We start from the raw sequence: 24,468 nt of genomic DNA on the forward strand, positions 1-24,468 counted from the left end.
TCCCAACATCACATTATTTAATTAAAGACAAACAACAGAAAACAAGCAGTCCTACAACCTGAAAGAGAAAAAAAGCTCATTGCATACAAAGATATACCCATCAGAATCACCTCAGATTTTTCACTACTCTAAAACTCTAAAAGCCAGAAGAGTTTGAAATGGATTATTCTAAAAGCTAAAATAAATGGCTGCCAACCCAAACTACTATACCCAGCAAAATATCCCTCATAATAAAAAGAGAAAGAAAAAATGTTTCAGGATATAAAACAGCTTTATGAATATTTGGGGACTAAGTGAATCCTACAAAGAAAAAAATGCAAGGCCTCATACCAAAGAAATGAACAAAAGGCATGAGGCCACAGAAGAGAAATAGAGTAAAACTAGAACCTATATAAGACAAAGAAAATGCCAAATCCCACAAAGCTTTAACTTCAACAGGATTTAGCTCACATATTAAATTGATAACTGTGAACATTAATAGACTCAACTTCTCAGTCAAAATACACAAGTTAACTGGCTGAATCAGAAAGCTGGATCCATCCATTTGCTGTCTATAAGAATCTCAACTTACCATAAAAGATAGCTACCACCTTGGTGTGATAGATGGAGAAAGATATTCTAAGCAAATAGTTACTAGGAAAAAGTAGGCATGGCTCTACTGATATCTGAAAAAAAAGACTTGGAACAAAAAGGAATCAAAAGACAAAGAAGGCCAATTCTTACTCATTAAAGTAACAATTTGACAGTCATCAACTTACATGCACCAAATGCAGGGGCACTAAGCTGAATACAGCACTAATCAAAAACACCAGATATAAAGCCCAATACAAGAATAACAGGAGACTTAGTACCCTACTATAATCAATAGACAGATTAAGCAGAAATTTAACAGAGAATTAATGAAGCTACACAATTCCACAAAACAACTGGAATGAACAGACATCTAAGAAATTTCCACCCTAATTCCACAGAATATGCATTCATCTGAAAAGCTCATGGAACCACCTCTAAAATAGATCATATATAAATAGGGCATAAACCATGTCTCAACGATTCAGAAAAATTAACATACTTACTGTATCATATTTGTCCACACTACAATAATACTACAAATCAATAACAACAGTAACAACAGCAAATACCCTATCTCCTAGAGACTAAACAACCTCCTATTAAACAATTAATAGGTTATTGAAGAAGTCAAAGAGGAAATCAATAAAGTTACAGAATTGAATTGACAATAAAAACATAATGAAACAAAACATATGGAACACAATAAAGGGAGTTTTAAGAGGGGAGTTTATAATCATATATGCCTATATTACAAAAATAAAGAAAACTCAAATGAATAAGTTAAATATCCATCTGAAAGTCTTGGAAAAAAAAATTCTAATCCCAAAAGCACCAGGTGAAATGAAAATATCAAGATCAAAGAAGAAATCAACAAACTGGAAATCAAGAAAAAAAAAAAACTTCAAGTTGAAACAAAGTGCTAGTTCTCTGAAAAAATGAACAAGATTGAAAAGTCTCTGGCCAAATTTGTCAACATAAAAAAAGAAGATGTAAATTAAGAAGATAAAAATTAAAGTAGGGCTGGGCACACCTTTAATCACAGCACTAGGGAGGCAGAGGTAGGAGGATCGCTGTGAGTTCAAGGCCACTCTGAGACTATATAGTGAATTCCAGATTGGCCTTGACTAGAGTGAAACCTTATGTTGAACCCCCCCCCAAAAAAATGAAGGTAGAGATATCATATGTGATTCCAATAAAATTGGAATAATTTATAGGAAACCTATAATTTCAGAAATTTCAGAAACCTATCTTTCACAAAATTCAAAAACCTGGAAGAAATGGATAAATTCCAAATATACATCACCTACTAAAACTAAACCCAGAATAGACAAATTACCTAATTAAATGTATTACATTGAAAGAAATTGAAAAATATTAGAAACCATCCAAAATATATATCTAGACCCAGATGTATTCACTGCTAAATATTATAAATCTTCATTGAAGAGCTAAAATCACTTTTTTCAAGTTATTTCACACAATTGAAAAAGAGGGAATATTCCCAAACTCCTTTTATAAAGCAAGCATTACTCTATTACCAAACCAGACAGACACAAGGAAATTACATACCAAAATGCCTGAAATTGATAATTGTAATATACTGCATGAATAAACTTAGACCAGGAAGCAGATGATCATTTCCATACATGCAGAAAAAGCCTTTGACAAAATAACACATCTCTTCATGATTAAATCACTGGAGAGACTAGGGATGGAGGTATCGTAACTAAACATAAAGAAGGGTGATATATAAAGCACCTAAGACCCAGACCATACTACTAAATGGGGAAAAACTCAAAGCATTCCAATTAAAGTCTGGAACAAGGTAGGGTGCCCACTCTCATCACTGCTATTCAACATAGTACAAGAAGTCATAGCTTAGTGGCTCGAATATGAATGTATGTTTCCCATAGCCTCAGGGATTTCTGATTAAGGTTATGTCTATACTTAAGTCTCCAATAGCCTGCTAGAGGTGTCATTGGGAGTGAATCTTATAGCCCAGCCCTAAGGTGTATTCCAGACCAAATTAATCTCTGGATACTCATGCTTGCTGGTTGTTAGACTCCCTCCCTCCCTCCCCCCCCCCCCCTCTCTCTCTCTCTCCTGTGGATGCTAGAGTGAACCAGGTTCTTATGCCATGATGATGCTTTTGATGGATTTTGTAAGCATGAAATAAACCCTGTCATCCCATATCTTGGTTCTGGCCCAATATTTGTAGAAGCATTGAAAAGTAACTGCAGCACCTACCTCAAGCAATAAGACAAGAGAGAAATAAAAGAGATACAAACTCAAAAGGAAGAAGTCTAACTGGCCCTATTTGTAGATGACATGATTCAATCTATAAGTGATTCAACAGACACAATCAAAAAATTTCTAAAGGTAATACTTTTTTCAGCAAAGTGCTAGAAGACAAAATTTTAACCCAAAAAATCAGTAGCCTTCCTATATACCAAAGGCAAACATACAGAGAAAGAGATCAGGAAAGGTATCTCATTGTTCTTTTAATTAATTAATTTGTCTATTTATTTATTTGCAAGCATAGGGAGATAGAGAGAAGAGAAACAGAGACTGGGCACATCAGGGCCTCCAGCCACTGCAAATGAACTCTAGATGTATGTGCTAAGTTGTGAATCTGTATACATGTAGGTACTGTGGTACTCAATTGGGGTTGTTAGGTTTTGCAGGCAAGTACCTTAACTGCTTTGCTATCTCTCCAGCTCAGAGTATCATTTTTAAAAAAAATTTTTTTTTAATTTATTTATTTGAGAGCGACAGACACAGAGAGAAAGACAGGTAGAGGGAGAGAGAGAGAATGGGCGCGCCAAGGCTTCCAGCCTCTGCAAACGAACTCCAGACGCGTGCGCCCCCTTATGTACCTGGCTAACATGGGACCTGGGGAACCAAGCCTCGAACCGGGGTCTTTAGGCTTCACAGGCAAGCGCTTAACCGCTACGCCATCTCTCCAGCCCAGAGTATCATTTTTTTAATAGCTACAAAACTTAAATATCTTGGAATATTATTAAATAAAGTAGTTGTAGACCTATACAATGAAAAGATAAAAATAATGAAGAAATTGAGGACATGAGAAGATCAGAAAAGCATCCCATGCTCAAGGATTTCAAAAATTAATATTGTTGTGAAAATGAACATCCTACCAAAAGTAATATGCATATCCAATGCAATTCTAATAAAATTTCCAGCATCATTCTTCACTGAGAAAAGATAGTCTCAGACTATTAGCAAAAGAAATGCTTCTTGAGATATCAGCATGCCTGTTTTGAAAATATACTACAAAGCTTTAGTAATAAAAACAGCATGATACAGGCAAAAAACAGACACATAGATCAATGGAATAGGCCTGGGGAGATGGATTACTGGTTCAGGCACTTGCCTGCAAAGCCTAAAGACCCATGTTTGACTCTCCAGGTCCCAGGTAAGCCAGACATACAAAGGTGAAGCAAGTGCAAGGTCACACATGCTCATTAGGTGGCACAATCACCTGAACTTTCATTTAAGTGGCTGGGGCCCTGGTGCACCAATTATCTCTCTATCCCTCTGCCTCTCTCTCTCTTTCTTAAAAAAAAAATTCAATGGAATCGAATAGAAGATCCATTTGTTAGTTCAAGTAACTATCGCTACTTGATCTTTGAAAAAGTGGCCATAAACACACATGAATAAAAGGCAGCACTTTGGACATATTGTGCTGGAGGAATTGTATAATCACATGCAGAAGAATTTAGTTAGACACTCTTCTCTCACTTTGCATCAAATATCCAAATAGATTAAGGACTTCAATATAACATTACACTCTAAAACAATTAGAAGATAAAACAGGGTAAACCCTCCAGGATACAGGAATGGGAAAAGACTTTTTGAATATTACTATAGCAGCTGGGAAATTAGAAACCCGGCCAGTGAGATCTCATGAAACTAAAAAGATATTGTACAGGCCAGCAAAAACATCAACCGAAGCAAAAGACAACTACAGAATGGGAAAATATCTTATCAGCTTAATTTCCAATCAATATCTAATATCTAGAATTTACAAAGAACTAAAAGTCCTAATCAATAAAAAATTCTAAGAACCCAATAAAAATGTGGCACAGAGACCTGAGCAGAGAATTGTCAAAGGAGGAAATACCAATGCCTAAAACTCACTTAAGGAGGTACTCAACATTTTTAATCATCAAGGAAATGCAAATTAAAATGACCTTGACATTACATCTCACTCCAGCCAGGATGGTAATAATCAGAAAATTGAGTACTAATTACTGGCAATGCTGTGGGGAAAGAGGTACCCCTTATACATGGCTGTTGTGGGATCAAACCAGTATGAAAATGAGTATAGAGAATCATGAAAAAAATATGAAAATACATCTACCATCTGACCAGTTATTCCATTCTTAAGCATTTACTTTAAAGTTTCCATGCTGTGCTACAGAGATAATTGCTGAACCGTGTTTGTCTTTGCTCTCCTCACAATATCTAGGAATTAAAATTAGCCAAGAAGTCAATTGACTGATGAATGAGTAATAAAGATGTTGTACATATACAAAATGGAATTCTGCTCAGCAATAAGGAAAGATAAAATATGGATATTTTCAGGGAAAGGGATAGACTTGCAACAAATAATTCTTAGTGGGGTCACACAGGTTACGAAAGACACTAGTTGCATGTTCTCTCTCATATGCAGTGCATAACTTGTATCAGATGGAATTGAGTGTAAAGGGTAGTAAACATTTTAAATAGCAACAGACCAAGAGAAAGTAGAAAATGGAAGGGAAGAGAGGAGGGGTTAAAAAAATTATGCATATCTCCACTAAAGATATTCTTACTCTTGACTGGATAATATGTTTTATTTTACAGATAGCAAGGAATACTGGAGAGATCCAAGTATCAATATGGCCACAAAAGATACCCAACTCTCTACTAGCCAGACTTGTACCTTTACCACACCTGGCTGGGCTCAGGAGAAATTTCAGAGGAAGACAACTTGAGTATTCCTCTCATTCCTAGACTGACAACTAGTTCCAGGAAAATGGCAACAGACACTGTAGTTAATAAAAAAATAAATAAAAAATAAAAACTCTAGATATTAAACCCCTGTCAGATGACTACTTGGCAAAAATGCTCCCCACTCTGTAGGTTGTCTACTGACTCTGGTGATGGTTTGCTTACCTGTACCATAGGTTTTTAGTTTCATGAGATCCCAATGGTCTAGTGTTTGTCTAGTTCCATGGGTAATTGTTGTCTAATTCAGGAATATTTTCCCTATATCTATATCTTGGAGTATTCTACCTATTTTTTTCTTTCAGATATTTTATATTCTCAGGTCTTGAAACACCCATATAGTTAACCTAAAGAAAGCCATCTTAAGACACCCAGCCATTTTCATAATAATAAAAGAAGGCCTCACCTAAGTTAAATTCAACAAAGAGCCATAAAAACAAGAATGAGAATGTAGTCTCAGTTAAGATATCTGGTATTTGATCCACACCCTATACTAACCTCAAATTTCTGCTTATTCTGTAATCTTGACTACTTTCATTGCAAAGTAGGATTGTGGAAGGTGCTGTGGCCTTTTTAACCCATTGTAAGAAATTTTTTTTTTTCCTTACCACTGTAAAACAGTTTCATTTTTTCGCCTTATATACTCACTGATAAGTTGAAATGGGTCTGCTCCACACCTCAGCAGCTCACTGTGAGGGACAGTCACAGGCCGGCTAATAAAGCCGCCCCTTTTAAACCCTTTATTCAGGTGGTCTTGAACATGATTTCTGATTTGACACTTACTACCATCTTATCATGAGTTCATTGATCCATTTGAAATTGATTTTTGTACAAGATGCAATATTTATTCTTCCATATTAACTGTCAGGGAAATCAAATTAAAATTCTATTGAGATGTCATCTCACTTGTGTCAAAATGGCTATCATCAAGAAGATAAATGACCACAAGATACTGTTGAGGTTGTGGTGACATGCTAAATGGTACAAGCAATTAAGAAAATGAGCGTAGACATTTTTCTAAATACACAGATAGCATTACCATATGATAGAGCTATATCAACCTAGAATCTGTTTACAATATATTTGTAGTTTGTATCTTTCTTTATCATTATGAAATAAAGAAACTAAAGCACACACAGATGTAATAAATGCATATATACAATACATATATGAGAAGTAAAATAATGTGCTTACAAATGCAGTCCAGTAGATTTATACTTAAACCTTCATCAAAGCAGTCCAACAATGTCTTCCAACTTTTATCATGTAGGGGTCAGGTTTGTTTTTCTCTGCCAATTAAACAATTAAAGGCAGGAGAAATTTGAAAATGAAACTTAGCAAAAATGTCCATATAGAGCCTGAATTAAAAAAAAAAGGAAAACTTCCATACTATAGAGCATCAAGAGACAGAAGAAGGCAAAGCTCCTGCAAAACAAGAGGGGTCATGAGTGCATAATCCACCTGGTAACTCTGACCCAAGTTTTGTAATAGAAAGGGGAACTCTTTTAGAAAGAAAGAGCTCTCATGAAAGACTCTTGTTTAAGAAAAAGGAGAACTAAGGAGGGATCTAGTTGTAAGGAAGAAGTCAAGGAGGGAGCTCTTTAGGAAAAAAGAAAGAAGAAAAGCCTGATTGCTCCTGAGAGATTTAACAACATTTCTCCCCCTATAAGTTTAAGAACATTTCTTGATTTTGACCCTGTTTAGCTTACATTTGGAAATTCTGTTACCCCTAAACTGTTTCATTTCTCTGTAATGCTTCATTTGACCATAATGCCATTGGTAATTTAAGCAATGACTAATCTGACTTCTTCAAAGTGAATGGTTGTGGCATTTGGGGTACTCTCCAGTGGGTATAATTAAGAGACCCTGAAAGTGCATTGGTGCAGAAAGACAGTCCTGGATAAAGATCTTGGGGAGAAGGTATAGAAGCTGGGAGTGAGGAGGAACTGGGCACTGAGAAAATCGGGGCTTTGCAAGGTTCTCATTCTTGTAGATTTTCAGACATTTTGAAAGCAATTGAAGTTAGATGCCATAGGAACTTATGAGTGCAGACTGACTATAAATGAGAGAGGAAATAAAGTTAAAATGACACTTCATTATACAAGGTCCACTAAAATAACATCAAATGAGGATAATAACAGTTATAATTCCATCATTATGAAGATTCTAAAATCAGCTTCCAAAGCCATTCACCAAATGGCATGGTCTGAATCTGTTTTTGTCAATCTTGTAGGGCAGATGAGACATTAGCAAAGTAACCAGAAATATTTGTACAATATTCCCCTTTGATAATGGCACAAGTGTCGCCTTTAGCTGCTGTGACAAGGTCTAAAGCCATATGGTTTTGCATAATCACCAGTCTTGTCATTTTAACTTCATAATATATAGTCAGTTTCCATATTTTAAGAGACTTGTAGGGCTGGGGAAAAAGCTTTGATAGCACTATAATCCATATCTTCTGAGAACTGATATTCCCAGAAAGTGTCGCATCTTCCTCCAATAACGTTGCATGGACTCCCAGGAAAGAGCTGCATCTGCCTCACATAAGTCTCAATGGTTTGATGAAGCTCATGTTATCACAGAGAGATAGAATATTACAAGTCACAGCCAAATTAATTTGACAGAGGAAAATAGCTAGTATGATTAAATATTTTGCCATAATATAATGACATGTAGAATCATAAACAAATCTACTAACTTAATGAATTTAACCTGAATTAAATTCATATCTTATAACAAATTAAGATTACCTGTTCTCATGTTGCTAAATTATAAAGTTCCAGCTTGATGTAGCTTTAGGTAAAAATGGTTGTTGTTTGCATTTTATGTGTTTCTGTTTCACAAAGTTGGAAAAACTACTTCATAACAAGAAATAAGAGCTTCAGCTATCACAGGAAAGAGAGTAAATACATAGAGAAAATCAAAACTCAATATTTTCTATTTGTCTTTTTTGAATTTTCTTTCTCATGTAAGCAAGGAGTAATTTTGTCTCATTACATGATCTGGAGTACACGTGCTTTAAATCTGCTTAGGGTCTGAGATTAGTGGTGGAGTGCTCAACCTCTCAAAAATCCAGCGAAATACTAGTGTTAAGTAGCACATGATATTCACATTAGAGCAAGATAGGAAAACCAGAAGAAACAGACTTGAAATCTTGATATACCGACCCTAATTTAAAATCTCAGTAGCTATCCAACCCTACTTTAAAGTCTCAGTAGCTATGTGTGGCACTTTTATTTAGTTTTACAAAGCAAGTCCCTGGTGGGGGGTGGGGCTCAGGTTCATTTTCCTGGCCAGATATCAGCACTTGTGGTTCCAAGGCAGCAAAAACTGCTGGAGTAGTATAATGTTATGGTAGACTGAGAAAGCCTGCACAGACTCACTTTCTAGATGCTACTTAAGCCCAATGTAAGGTGCAGAGTAGGAACTTTATGATGAATAGCCATTACTGCCTTTGTGTAAAACAAAAGGTGATATACTGGAATGTCTCCAAAATCTCTTGTTAATTTTTCCTTAGCTGGTCCTATCAGAATTCTTTAGGTTAGTCTTTATTAATATAGTCCTATATAACCTGTACCATGAGCCCCTCAGTAGCAACCTTCAGAAGAAGCAGAGCAGATAGACTTACCCACTCCATAACTGTGTTACACTGTATTAATACCCATGTCTAGATGACTTCTTAGCCTGCCTTTTATCTGACTGACCTTCATCTTTCTGTGCAGGATCTGTGACTGATTTCTTTAAACTGTTAAACACCCATAGTACAAGTTTCTGGTATACCTTTTGGAGCATGCACATACTGTTTTACATGAGGGGGAAAAATAGAAAGTTTAATAACTGTCTCTCTCAGAAATGTATTAAATCTACTATCTACCTAGTTTTAAATGTATCCAAGTAGAGAGAGTAGAATCAGGAAATAAAACAGATCATATTTCCTACCAGTAGAGAAAGGCAGGAAGCAAAACAGCATAAAAGCACTGGTCTTCCTACTTACCCCATGAATTTTGTGGCCCACATACCAAGACATGGTATTGAATTTAGGGTGTTTTGAGAGTACTAGCTTTGCTCTCAGGTGTGTAGTAACTCAGGTACTAAGAACCTGGAATATCATAGTCACACATAGTTTACACTGAGCCAGTGGTCATTTCAAGTTCTTGTCTTATTAATTCAATGAATAAAATAAGGCTCAGAAAGATGTTGTTAAATTGTATCCTAAAAGATGAAGAATTTAGAAAGTTAGACCTTAGAGCTAAAGGAAAGAAATGAAAATTCAAGTTTTTTTTTTTTTTTTTTTTTCTTTCTATCTGGGCAGGACCAGGGCTTCTGGAAAAAGGAAAAACCCACCTAATGACCTGAAATGAGGTCTTTTATTTGTGCTTTCTGGATAGGTGACAACTAGTTAGTGAACTTCTGACTCCAGGTTTCTGGGTGGCATCAGACTCTGGGAAAGAGACTGATATATTTACTGTTCTTTCTCTTCCAAGAAAGAGGAGATAATAACAAACACTTATTCACCTCCTCTGCTGAGACTTTGGAGAAATTTTGAGAATCTAGGAGAATCTAGATTCTCCTTTTACAGGCCAAAAGACATGCCCTCATTTAGCCAAGAGTAAGCCATTTAATTGGGGGTCCTGATACCCTCAATAACTCAGTCTAGAACACTGAGCATGATTCAGAAATGCTTGGGAGATAAAACTAGAAAGAAGGTGGGAAGGTCTCTCTTGCTTATGGATTGGCAGAAATAATATTGATTTAAAAAAAAAACTCAATTCAAAAAAATAACACTCAGGTTCAATGCAATCCCCAGTAAATACCAATATCATTCTTTTTGAATTATAAAATCTATGGTTAACTGTGAATACCAAAAGTAATCCCAAGAAAACAGTGTGATTCTATATGGACCACTAAACTAAATTAAATTAAACAATACATTTATAAAAGTTCCATCGGTAGAAAAGGAACTCTTAAAGAAAATATTCTTTCAAAAATGAACAGAACAGGTAAGTACACACTATGAAAGCATATGGCAAGCTGCAAAGGCAGTAAATATAGAAAAATCTGTAGCACTACATGAAGGTGAGAAGAGGCCTGAAATCCAAATTCATAATTTCCATATGAAGAAATCAAAAGATGGAACTAGAAAAAATAGGAACTAACAAATGGAGTAGAAGGAATAAATAAAGTAAAAAATATTAGTCATACAATAAACTCATTCTTTGAAAAAAAGAATTAAGTTCTAGGAAAATAGGACAGAGAAAATAAAACAAAAAAATCAGTCATCAGTTATTAGGAACTAAATGTAAAATGACTCACACAGGGTTGTATGTTGAACATTTTATCTCCCCTGGTGGTGCTATTTTGGGAGGTTGTAGAGCACTTAGAGCATAGTTGACATTTTAACGTATAAATTTCTCTTAACAAAAACTTAGTTAAAACATAGCATAGTAAATTTTTATTTTTTAATATTTTTATTCATTTTCCATCAGAAAGGAAGAGTGAGAAAGAGAAAGAGGGAGAAAGCATAGGCATATCAGGGCCTTGCCACTGCAAATGAATTCCAGGTGCAGGTGTTACTTTCTGTGTCTGGTTTTATGTGGGTACTGGAGAATCAAACCCAAGTTGGTAGATTTTGTAAGGTATCGCCTTTAACCACTGAGCAATCTCCCCAGACCCATAACCAGTTTTGAAAGAAGTAAATAGTAAAAAGAGAGGGAAAAAGAACAAAGGAAAGTCAGGTAATTCATTAATACTATAATGTAAGTGCAAATGTCATCCTAATATTTTATGTATTTTAAAGTGGCGTGTTGATAATTTTAGCTTATGTTAAAAAAAAGCACAGAAATGAAGTGGTCGGGAGTCCACTGATCAGGTACTTTTAGGAATTCCAGTGGATGGTGGAGCTCTACTCCAAGCTGTGTTACATCAAACCTCATCCTGGTAGCTGACAGCAAGCTAGTAGGGAGAAAGTGACTCCAAATAGTGACTTGGGCTACTTCATGGAGACTTCTTCCCATATTATCAAGTGACCAGATATACTATTCATGACAAAGACTATGAGATCATATGTAGCTGTAGGTGGAAAATGACCAGCTCTTACACAGAACTCCTGAATATGTGGGAAAAATTGCTTCAAATTCAGATATCACATTCTTTTCTAATGTGACTTCCAGTGCTGCATGCCATTGAACAGACACCTAAATGTGTCCATGAAGATACTGGTAGTGTAGAGAAACCATGAGTGGGATAGAGAGAGAGAGAGAGTCTCTGCTCAGCAGTAGTCAAGGCACTTTCCTGTACCTAAGTCTCTAATGAGTCTGCATCTCCAGCCATCAGATATCCAACTCCATCAGGACATTTATACACACAAGATGAAATAGAAAATGTTATGTTAATCCAGAGTGTGTCCTTAGGTGGAAAAGGACAACTCAGCAAGAATTCTCATTAATGATTACTAAAATTATATAGATTTGCTGTATCATATGCTTACAATTACAATGAGCAATCTGAACAAAATTTAAAGTTCTGCTTCTTTAAAAATTTATTAATATGTTCAGCTAAGCAACATTTGAGGTGAGGGAATCAGGGGAAACATTTCCAAGAGCTAGAATTCCCTCTACTCCAGGAACTGGGAAAAACTCATCAAATGGTTCCTTTTGGCTGCATCCAGCCAGAAGATATCCCAAGGATCTAGGTACCTAAACCTGATGTCCCAATTTCCTTTTCTCTTAAGGAGTTGAGAAAAAAAATGGTAAAGGAAAATGGATTGATTTAATTGAGCTTAGTCAAACACATTGCAAGGCTAAAAGAAACTAATTGGTTGTTTCTTAGGGCTTAAGGAACCAATTATCTGTTGTCTCCATTCCCCACTATATGTAGTTTTTCTGGGATATTAGATTCTCAACCTGTTCCATACCAGAAAGATTTTTGTTGTTGCTAGGTCTATCCTTTTCATAGGCGAAGAGTGGAAACTTTTTCAACATTCTTTTGAAGGTGAACTGCCCACAATTCCAGCATGTCTAACAAGTGACTATGTTAGTGATAAAAAAAATTAGTTATAATCTGACAGTGATGTAAGGTACTTACGTTATTCTCTTTAAAATACTCCTTTGCCTAACAGGTATCACCATGATATCCCACTTATAATAGAAAAAGGTTGGTGCAGCTAAGTGACATACTGGTATATAATTTGAGTTTGTAAAGTTGTAAAACAATCAAGTAGTATTAAAAAATATAATATTAGGGGCTGGAGAGATGGCTTAGCGGTTAAGCGCTTGCCTGTGAAGCCTAAGGACCCCGGTTCGAGGCTCGGTTCCCCAGGTCCCACGTTAGCCAGATGCACAAGGGGGCGCACGCGTCTGGAGTTCGTTTGCAGAGGCTGGAAGCCCTGGCGCACCCATTCTCTCTCTCTCCCTCTATCTGTCTTTCTCTCTGTGTCTGTCGCTCTCAAATAATATATATATATATATATATATATATATGATATTAGGGTTGGAGAAATGTCTTAGTGAATAAGCACTTGCATGTGAAGCCTAAGGACCCTGGTTCAAGCCTTGATTCCCCAGGACTCACGTTAGCCAGATGTACACAGGGGCACACGCATTTGGAGTTGGTTTTCAGTGGCTGGAAGCCCTGGAGCACCCATTCTCTCTCTCTCTCTCTCTCTCTCTCTCTCTGTCTCTCTCTCTCTTTCTTTCTGTGTCTGTCGCTCTCAAACAAATTTAAAAAAAAGAACAAAAAAGTTTAAAAAATAATAAAATATTATGTTAGACAAAGGAAAATGTGGTAAATAATCACAGGCTGGAACCAGAATTCCTTGTAAAAGGTTACCAGATTCACAGAAAAGACTGTAAATGTGGAAGAAGTTTCAGAAATGGGAAAAAGAAGTGCAGATGGTGGTCCCCTAATAATGTGCCCACAAGTGCTGGAACAACGTGAACATTAATTCATTGCACCTTGAAAAGAATTATGGGCAATGGGTAGTAGAGAAAGGATATAGATGGAGAGGCATGGAAGGGAAATGTATGTCATGCATTACTGCCCCAGAAATCATTCTCTCCCCTGCAAGAAAATATGCTAGGGCTGATGTGCTGCTGGGATTGTTTATGTTGTAAACCAAGTTTGGACAGTTTTACCTAAGGTTTAACTTATGTGTCTAAGGGACAGGAAAGCTTTGGGCATAAAATTTTGATTCCCAGTCCTGGGACCTTTGAGCAGACAGGTCTGTCTAATAAAGAAACTGTGGCCTTAAGGATCCTACAGTCAATAAGAACCAGGGAACCTTCTGATAACACAGCATGATGGCAACCTGGATGGGTCCTATTCTCCACTGACTTCTCACCATGCTGAGTAGATGGTTTTCACATTATAAATTATAATTTATATCAGTTTTATGTCTTTATGTTTATTCTTTGAGACTATAGAAAATGAACCTATTTTTGTGCAAGAAAACTCTAGATTATAAAATAAAAATGTGTATCTTGTTTTAAGGGTTAGTAATGTGTTCCTGCTGGATATGAAGTCATCAAGAAAGACATAAACATGTCATTATAACTCTCAAAAATATCAGCCACAGTTCTGTAATGAAGAAAGAAGCAAAGGATATGAGAGCTATGGAACATGAGCTAGCCACGACATTAAAGCAGAAGTGTCCACAACAGGTATCAATATAAGACTATAAATCAATGATGGAAATACAAACAGAGTGAAAGAGGTAAATTGATTTCTTATACAAATAGAAGTACAGGCTGTTTTGCTATATTTTATTGACTTTGTACCAGAAATTATAACAAAATATATTCTTATTAAACTGGGCATGGTGACATAGGCCGTTAACCCCAGCACTTTGGTGGTTGAGGTTGTAGGATCACCATGAGTTCAAGCCTAGCTGGAACCACCTAGTGAGCTCAAGGTCACCCTGGGCTAGAGTAAGGCCCTGCCTCAAATTAAATCTTTTATTTTTATTTATTTATACTAGACACAGGATAGAGAGAGAAAGAGAGAGACAGAAAGAGAGAGAATGGGTGGGCCAGGGCCTTCAGCCACTGCTAATGAACTAGAGACACATTTGCCACTTTGTGCATAGTGCTTATGTGGGTCCAGGGAATTGAAACTGGGTCCTTTGGCTTTGCAGTCAAATGCTTTGACTGCTAAGCCATTTCTCTAGCCCTTAAATGAAACCTTATTTAAACAAATTATAAAATCAATGCAATCAAATATCTCTAATAAATTGTTGATTACACTCAAACAGAAGAATTGTCACTATCCAGTAATAACAAGCTGTAAATTACTTATCTCCTTTGATATCTAAACAAATAAAATAAAACTCAAAATAGACAGAACATTATTAGTCATATTTCATGAAATCAGAGTTATTCTGAAAATAAATATTGAGAAAGACACACAAATAATTATTAACCAATTTCTCTGATGACCATAAAATGTTATTAAAAATATACTTGCCAACTTGATTGAATATTACCATGTAGAGATCATTGAACCTGATCCAGTTAGCTTCATCCTAGGGATGTAAATATCACATAAAACTGAATCCATAATTATAGTACTAGAAATAGTCTCAGGGAAATAAGTCCTATCTCTATCTTAATAGATGCAGAAAAATACTTTAACAAATTCAACATCCTTTCATTAAAAAAAAGGGTCATACTTAATAAACCTTAAGTAAACATTACATTAGACAGTAAAATATGGTAGCACTTCCTCTAAAATCAGGGACAAAACGTTCACTCTCTTCAATCTTATTTTATATAGTGGTTAAAGACTTAGAGCAATAATGAAGAGTATGACATAAAAGATAAAATTAGGGCTGGAGAGATGGCTTAGCGGTTAAGCGCTCGCCTATGAAGCCTATGGACCCCGGTTCGAGGCTCGGTTCCCCAGGTCCCACGTTAGCCAGATGCACAAGGGGGCGCACCCGTCTGGAGTTCGTTTGCAGAGGCTGGAAGCCCTGGCGTGCCCATTCTCTCTCTCTCCCTCTATCTGTCTTTCTCTCTGTGTCTGTTGCTCTCAAATAAATAAATAAAAAATGAACAAAAAAATATTTAAAAAATAAATAAAAGATAAAATTATATTTTAAAAGAAGTCAATTTGTTCCTATTTGATATGGTTCTAAGTTAAAAAAGACCTTAAGAGACCCTAAGGATTATTACAGCTGGTAAACACTTTCAGAATGTAGCAAGATACAACAGCAACACAGGCAATTTGGTAAATTACTATATACTAATGATGAACTTTCATAGAAAATAATCAGAAAAAATGAATCTCACAATAGCATGAAATAACAACAACAAAAAACCAAATAACAATAAGTCCAAACAAAGCATTGAAATTCCTTAGCAACTATAGCTTTGAATCAGTGAAGAAATAACTTTAGAAGACATTGGAAGATAAAAAGACTCCTGAACTGACAATATTCATGTTGTAAAACATGACCTTATGTCAAAACTCATCTAGATTAAATACACTTTCCTTTGAAATATGAATGACAGGATTGGAGAGATGGCTTGGAGGTTAAGGCACTAGCCTGCAAAGCCAAAGATCCCAGTATGATTCCCCAGGACCCATGTAAGCCAGATGTACAAGGGGGCTTATGCATCTGGAGTTCGTTTGCAGTGGCTGGAGGCCCTGGTGCACCCATTTTTTCTTTCCTCTTTCTCCCTCTCTCTGCCTCTTGTTCCCTTTTTCTCTCAAATAAATAAATAAAAATTTAAAAAATTAAAATATGAATGACATATTCAGAGAAGTATAAAATATAAATAAGTCCTAAAATATCTGTGAAGGATTATCTAAATTAGATTTGTTGAGGTGGGAAGATCCAGCCTAAATGTGGACAATAACCTTCCACAGGTTAGTGTCCTATACTATACTATATAGAAAGGAGACAGTAAGCTGAGCACCAATAAGAGTTGATTTTTGCTTCTTGACTCCAGATGCTGTGTGATCTTATGCCTCATGCACCTTCTAACATGTTTTCTCTAATATGATGGACTGTATCCCAAGAATTGCAAGCCAAAATAAACATTTCCTTCCTTCAAATAATTGGCCTGCTGTTTTGTAGCAGTAATGAGAAAAGAAATAAATGCATTCATGTAGTTATATCTCCAATGGAATTGTTGCTTTAGCTAATATTGTTTATCAAGGCAATTATTAGGGGACCTGAGACCAGTATGTCTCTATCCTTTCTTAAAGATGCATTTTTCTTTTTAAGATTGTAAACTTCTCAAAAATTCCAGACCCAGGATGATTCCTTTTGTAAGTGTGTGGGTTGGGGGGAGGCTTATGCATCTTTTCTTAGAGGTAGGTTTCAAAACCAGTTGTTGAACACCTGATAAATACACTATGTTTGTAATTAGAAAATAATAATATATACTAGTTGCAAGAAGGAAATCAAGTGTTTTTGTAGGAATATCTCTTCTTCTGTCATGGTGACAATCAAGGAACACATTTACAGTAGGGAGGGTTTGGTGGATCTGAGTGACAGTGATGGTGTATGATGGGCTATAAAGTGTTAAAACAATCAAGGTAGAATGGCAAAAGTAGTATCAGGAATGAGAGGCACTCAAAGTGGCAAAATTTAGGTTGGCACCAAATCAGAAATTCTAGGAAAACATTGACAGAACCAAATGTAATCATTATGGACCTCGAGAAGACCATGATATCTAGATGACAATTCACTGAATAAAGAAGAGTTTACTTTGGTTGGTCCACTTGTTGACACTGCACCTGCTAATGTGGAGGAAGGTGATCTCCTGGAGTGGGAATCATTCTGGACAAGAAACTAATGGAATGGTCAGTGTTACCTGCATGTGAGGCCACCTGGGATGACTACAAACCTACTGTTCATGTATGTATTTTTGTAGTGATGTTCAGCAGCTCAGTACACATCAATTCATGACAACTTTAAAACACATCAGGGACAATGAGCAGCAGTGAATGACAGGAAGATAGAGACATGAAGGAAAAGGATCTGGCTTGTGCTGGAGGTAGACCATTAACCCATCATAGATGAGGGTGGACCCAGCTCCTCATTTACTCATAGTTCTACCAAGAAGTGTATTTTCTACAACTTAGGTATCATAATGACCCTCTTGAAAAGCCCCAAGTTGAGGAATACATCTTGATTGCTGATACTTAACAAATTAGTAGTTTATTTTCTCATTATAATAACCAGATATGTGACCAAAATAAATTTGGGTAAAAAGACTTTATTTTGTCTTATATTCATCTTGGCAAGGTTGGTGAGCTAGCTTGACACATTGCATGAGCAAACAGAGAACTATGAATGCTAATCTTTCATTTGTCCCAACTTGTTTGTTCAGTCTGAGACATAAATCAATGGGCAGTGACACCCATACCTATGGCCAGTATTTATACTATAATTAACCTGATCTAGAGAGTCCCTCACACACATAACCTGAGGTTTATCTTCTAACAGATTCTCAATGTTACGAAGTGGAAATGCAATATTAAAGCCTAAGCTTGTCACCTATCCACAAAATCACATCATGTAAGCCATATCTTTCCCTGCTTGTCACCATAAAGTCAAGACAATTTCATAATGTAAATTAAATATATGTGTTCTCTAACAGTCTCTATAGTCAAGTATATTACTAATAATGTTCAAAAGTCCAAAGCCTCTACTGAGACAGAAGGAAATTTCTTAATTCTTAGATCATATAAAATCAAAACAAGAAATTTATTTTGTAAACAAAAACAACTGTAACAAACCACATAATATACAAAGGAAACATTCTCATACCAAAGTGTATGGAATGCGTTTATCAACAAGAAAGGATAAGACCAAAGCAAGTCTGAGACTGAAGAGGGCATCCACCAAATCTTAAAGCTATATTTGCAATGCATATGGCTCATCACAGGATTACTAGGCTACAGAGGGCTTTGAAAGGCCCATATCTCCACTTATCCTCTAATCCACACATAGCTGCTCCCTTTCTAGATGGTCATCAGAGTCTGGGAAAGGATCTGTGGCCCACTCCAAACAGAAACAAGTTGGTATTTAACTCAGCATTTAATGGTGATTCTAAAATAAAGTTAGAAAATCCTAACACAGCATGAAAAGATCTCACTGCTTGGTGTTATAACTTCCTACAAAGAACAATGTTGACTGCAACAAGGTGCATAGAAGCACTACCTGATTTAGTCCTTGGGATTCCACTAATGTGATGGGTTATATTCATTCTCAACTGGCCATGATCTACAATTACCTAGGAAACTGTGGTCCAAGGAATGCATAGTCTATCTCAAGCTTGCTACAGAAATTGGCAGCATCATACTCATGGTGTGGCCTTTGTTGCCATAAAAGATGCCTAAGAAAAGGGCTCATTGAGATGTACCTAAAATTTTGAAAGTGTAAAATGGTAATATGTGCAGGCTCAGCTTCTCTTGAAGATGTGTTGAGTCCATGATATTAATCTGTGAAGGTGAAATCCAAGAAGTCAGTGGGCAACTCAGGACATTATAAAAGCCAGGCTTATGGATATTTTCTCTGGAAAGTTGCAAGCATGGAGATGGCTGTGATTTCTAAAGTATAAGATGGACCCTCTTAAGATTCAGTAATAGGTGAAACAATGCAGATATTTAAGTATAGCATAATTGTAATGAGGCTATAAGCATTCCCTACGGCAGGAAAGTCATGGGATTCTTACTATAGGGTATTTCTCCACACTGGTCCTAGCTATATGTTGCCTTGGGTGGTTTGCAACAGTAGGAAAGAGGTTGAAAGTTTACTGATGGCAGCAGTTCATAGGACCATCCTACCTAATTCAGCACTCAGGCTGTGGTAGGACTTTTCATACATGCAGCTTTCCTTAACTCAACTGTGCTTCTGTAAGTAGTCCCCATTATGCATTATTTAACCAAGCTGGTGTTGGATTGAATATGTTCTTTGATGTCAGAAGTATACTATCTGTGTTGAATTGTCATGTGTTAATGCCTCACACAGAGAAGGAGAGCAACATAGATCTGAGAAGACTCTAATTGCTGTATCAGAATGCAACTATACAGGAAACTCTTACGTCAGTGGTCTCCCACTAGTGAATCCTCCTTTTATTGTAGATCTGTGGCAATGTACCCATGAGAATCTTGCCACTAAAACTCAGTGAAATTTCCACATATATTTTATATCAGCTGAGGGGGACTTTACACCAAAGCTAGGAATCCATTAAAGATCCTAAAGTTTGAAAACTATAATAGCATGTCTAAGATTAATACATGCTGGAAATCACCCACACTAGAAAGGAGTAATCTAAGCAAATAATTTTTTTAAACTAATTTGGCACAGCAGATGATGATTCCTCCACTCAAGGTAAAATTTATTGAGCTGCACAATGGAGAGCACTGGAGATACATAAGGCTTCCATAAAGAGGGTGACTCCTGCAATCTCCAGTGAATACTCTCAGGATGGCACATATTTGTGTTTAGCAGAGAAAATCCTGCTGTTATTGATGTCAAATCTCCTGTGGGATGTGACCTCCTTACCCATGTATGTCAAGAGAAGGGGCAAATATATTATACCTGTCACAGACCTGTTTATCTGGGCAGATATATATATATGTATACAACATGTGGATATGGAGACACAACCATTTCAAATAAACCAAATGGTAAATATACAGAAAATCATAAGCATAAGTACTATCAAATTTTTCATAAAAGCAAGTCAATGATAGTGCTTGAATCATGTAGTATTTTGTAGATTTTCTAATTCAGTGCTTGCTTACCAAATGCAAACTTTTAAGAAGGGTGTTAAAATAAGATGAACAAAATATAAATTAACAGATACAGTGAGGAAATGTAGATAATAGGCTCCTTTTTTGAGTTCTTTAATTGCATTTTTTTATAGAAGAGTATTTGTGAAATTGTACATCTAACAAAAGCATTAATACTCTGCTGATGGATTCATTTACTCACATCTGAAAAACTCCAAGTAATTGAATCTGATATCATTTGCAGGATCAAGAGTAAACCCAGGGTCAGGGTTTCCTTCTCAGGGACTCAACAGCTGCCCCACTTCTAACCTCACTACTCCGAAAAACAAGGAACAGATGAAGCAGATGCATGTGAGTCCAAAGCCTTGGGTTTTCAACAAAACTCAGAAAGTGAGGCACAGTCTATGCCATACTCTTGGTTATCATGGGCATGTGATAGGTATGGTAATATGTAAAGAGAAGTGAAGAAGACTGAAAATTCCAAAAACAATCAAACTTAGAGTTGATGAATGACTAGGTTGGAAGCGATATAGTGTGTCAGCAGATCCTCAGAGCATCCATGCAGAAGACTCTTTTTAATTTTTTAAAATTTATTTATTTATTTATTTGAGAGCAACAGACAGAGAGAGAAAGCGGCAGAGAGAGAGAGAGCAGAGTGGGAGCGCCAGGGCTTCTAGCCACTACAAACTCCAGATGTGTATGCCCCCTTGTGCATCTGGCTAATGTGGGTCCTGGTGAATCGAGCCTCAAACTGGGGTCCTTAGGCTTCACAGGCAAGCCCTTTACCGCTAAGCCATCTCTCCAGCCCAGGACTCTTTTTAACAAGTCCTATACCCTAGAGTTCCATTTATTACTCTGTATGGAAGCTCAAACCAAATATGACACCCATGGTTAAGTATATAATAATGCATATGTGTATCATCTACAAATGAATGCTTAACATGTGCATACACATAAAAATTAAAGGGAAGTTTTATTTCAAATTTTTGAAAAAAATGTGCTGATCTAACCTTGCTTTATTTTGCTTGTTTATATGTGATGATTCTGTTGTTATTGTTTAGCCTAAAGTTCTACTGAAATTGATGGTATTTTGGGTACATGGAACCAACCTCTGCAACATCTAGTGGCTGAAATCAGTCATGTGCTAGGAGCCCCTGCTGCTATCTTACCAAAAGTCAAAGCCGTTAAGAAAATATACCAAGGCATTCTTGAGGGCATGAAGATAATACAAAGTCAGGTGAGTCATTTCCTTACACTTCTGTGTTTATCTCATGCAAGTACAATGTGACCTGTGTCATGTGACAGCAAATTTGAAATATATTCACATGAAAGAAAGAAATGTAGGCACTGTGTGAACAGCTTCATTGCTAAAGACTTCTACTGAGTCAAACTTTCTCAAGGTTGCTGTATCAGAACCTTATGCCATATGAATTTCAGTAAAGAGTAGTAACTGGAACAATGCCTTTCTTGGGCATAATACTCCAGACTGCCTCAGTGATCTTCCTGTCACAATTATCTCTGAACCATCTAGACCTTAAAATGTTATGTTCATCTAATCTAAGGTTTGTTATACACATTATGTAGACATTTGAATTGGTTGGAAGCAAGAAAAGAATAACAGTGCAATGTCAGAATCTATGAAGTACAAATGACAGGCCAGGGACAATATTGAGGACATGGAAAAGTTCCTTAAGTGACAGAACTGACACAAGCTCCTCTATTTTCTTTGTACAAATCCATGTCTACAGACAAGTAGTGATGTACTGGTTTTCCATCTGTCTCTTGTGTACCAATTCAAACCATGGCAGAAATAGTAGACATGGATATACTTCTAGTTTGTACGTGGGTCATTAATTTATGAAAACTTTGCTGAAGATACTTTAAATCTATCATTGCCATGTTAAGTTCAACATTTTGAAGGAATAAGGACAAAAAAAAAATAGCTACTGGCACCCGGAAAATTGAGATAACACTTACTTTTTTGATAGAGTTTGATAGGTATAGGCCCTCTTGTACCCCATGATTGATGGTAGCTTGATATTGGAGAGTGGGCTTGTGTTTGGGTATGGTTCTGACTTGTTTCACAGCTCCAGCTATGGGTCTCGTACCACTGAGGGGATCAGTTAGCCAAATCAAGAGCAGTTGGTTCCTCACCATGGCTGTGTGCCACTATTGCACTTGTGTGGGCATCACATCAGGTTATTTGTTGCTAATTAGGTTAGACAATGAGTTGCTTGGACAGATATTGGTCATTTCCCCCAGTCGCCCATGTAGCACCTTCTGGCACTAGAAACGCTGACTGTCTGGGGACTGACTCTCTCCTGGCTTCCAGCCATGCCATTCCATTTTACGTGTCAGCTGCATATGGTACCAAACTGCCTGTATTTGCTGAAAAGAAAACTAATAAATTAAATTTTAAAAAAGATAGTTACTGGGACAAATGGGTTTGTTCTGTTTGTTTTGTTTTACTTTTTGACTTAATATTGTTTTGGTGACCAGGTTCAGGCAAAAGCTAAAGAGAAAGAGGACAATCCTGTGTGGTTGGGGCTGGCATCATTGCCATCAGTCAAAGCAGATTATTACCATTTTGCTTTTCATAATCTGTTCCACTGCCTGCTGAGAGATTTAAATAAGATTGATACTTATGTCAAGTACCTGAAGTGCCAGATAATCTATCCCAATGACTGCTAAACTGACATCCATCCCATGTACCATGACTCATTTTCAAGATCTGATCCTTCAAAGAATACTTTTATTTTTTTAATGTTTTCAATGTATACTCATTTGTAATGCGTATCTCCTTCTTATAATAATAAAAATGGACTCACTTGAAATATCAAATCTAATTATCTAATTTCTCAAAAAATTGTTCATACAATATAAAATCACTAACACTGACATTTCTATCAGATTTTGTCAAATAACAGAACTGGTCTGGTGAGTAACACATTTCACAACTTAATTTAGAATCTCAGAATATTAACAAGGCAAGCTGTTAAAGACTGACATTATTATTAATCAGCTTATAGACCAAAAAAACACCTCACAACTGTCAGAATACATTATGAAGGCCAGTCTGTTGATGAGTCAAATTCCCAATTCCTCATAGATGATACAAGTACTATGAAACTGAAAGAGTCTAAGTGGGAAGTTTGTACAAGCCTCAGATATGTTGGGACCCAAACATGAAAGGAATCCAGATTTCTCTAGTGAGCATCCAACCAACATTTCTCTGATTCATAGTCTCCTTAGCATCTTCTTACCCACTTCCAATATGTTCTCTTTCCTCCTGCTTTGAGAGTTAAGAGTACATTAAAGGAAGACTAACAGTGGGGAAAAAAAGTTAAATATTCCATGTGTTCTCTCATGAGCAAAATATTCACTTAGAAAAGCATATACATTAGAATTGTGAAGCATAATTTCAGACTATTGAGGGACAGAAAGGCAATAAGGATATAGGAAAGATGGCAAATAATGGCAAGTTGCAATGATATAACACATGAAAATATAATGAAACCCAGTAGTTTTCTTGCAAAATATAAAGCATAAAGACATATGAGGTCAATAAAATAATAAAAAATTATGCATGTACTTTTCCAAAAATCAACCAAAAAAAAAAATTATTACTAATCAAGAGTGATGTAATGGCATTGGTTGAAGTAAAAGCATCAAATTGGAAGGAAGATGAAATAACCCTGATAATATATAACAGAATAAAAAAGTCCTAAATTATATAAAGCCATAATTTATGATATGGAATAGTGTTTCCATAATACTATTTTATAATTAAAACTCATATTTCAGATTTATAGAATTTCTAGTTGATAAGAGAATAATTATACTGAAATTAAATATACATAACAAAATATTATAGTAAATTACATTCTAATCAAGGCATATAATGTACTCACCAAGATGTTTAGCAATCTTACTCAAAAAGTGCTACAAATTTATTGTTATTAAAATCATACAAACTCTGTTTCTTTATTATAGTGAAATGGAAGCAGAAATAAATAAAATGAAGGAAAAAAAGCTGTATTGAATCTGCATTAATTGCACAACACATTTCCACATTCACATGTTACTATACATTGCCTGTGATGGAAATAGCTCCAGCTAGACCATAAAAGTTTGTCAATG

The 24,468-nt window shown here is 36.1% G+C and overlaps 1 protein-coding gene across 1 annotated transcript in view; it reads left to right on the forward strand.

The window, feature by feature from the left end:
- Positions 1 to 23,019, forward strand: part of LOC101611627 (prolactin-like) — a 51,487-nt gene extending 28,468 nt beyond the window's left edge. The window contains exon 6 of the mRNA XM_045136357.1: positions 22,828 to 23,019. Coding sequence (XP_044992292.1) covers positions 22,828 to 23,019 — 192 coding nt within the window. The remainder of the gene's footprint in view (positions 1 to 22,827) is intronic.
- Positions 23,020 to 24,468: the final 1,449 nt, after the last annotated feature.

The sequence above is a fragment of the Jaculus jaculus genome, chromosome 17 (assembly GCF_020740685.1).
Source record: "Jaculus jaculus isolate mJacJac1 chromosome 17, mJacJac1.mat.Y.cur, whole genome shotgun sequence".
NCBI classification, from domain to species: Eukaryota; Metazoa; Chordata; class Mammalia; order Rodentia; family Dipodidae; genus Jaculus; species Jaculus jaculus.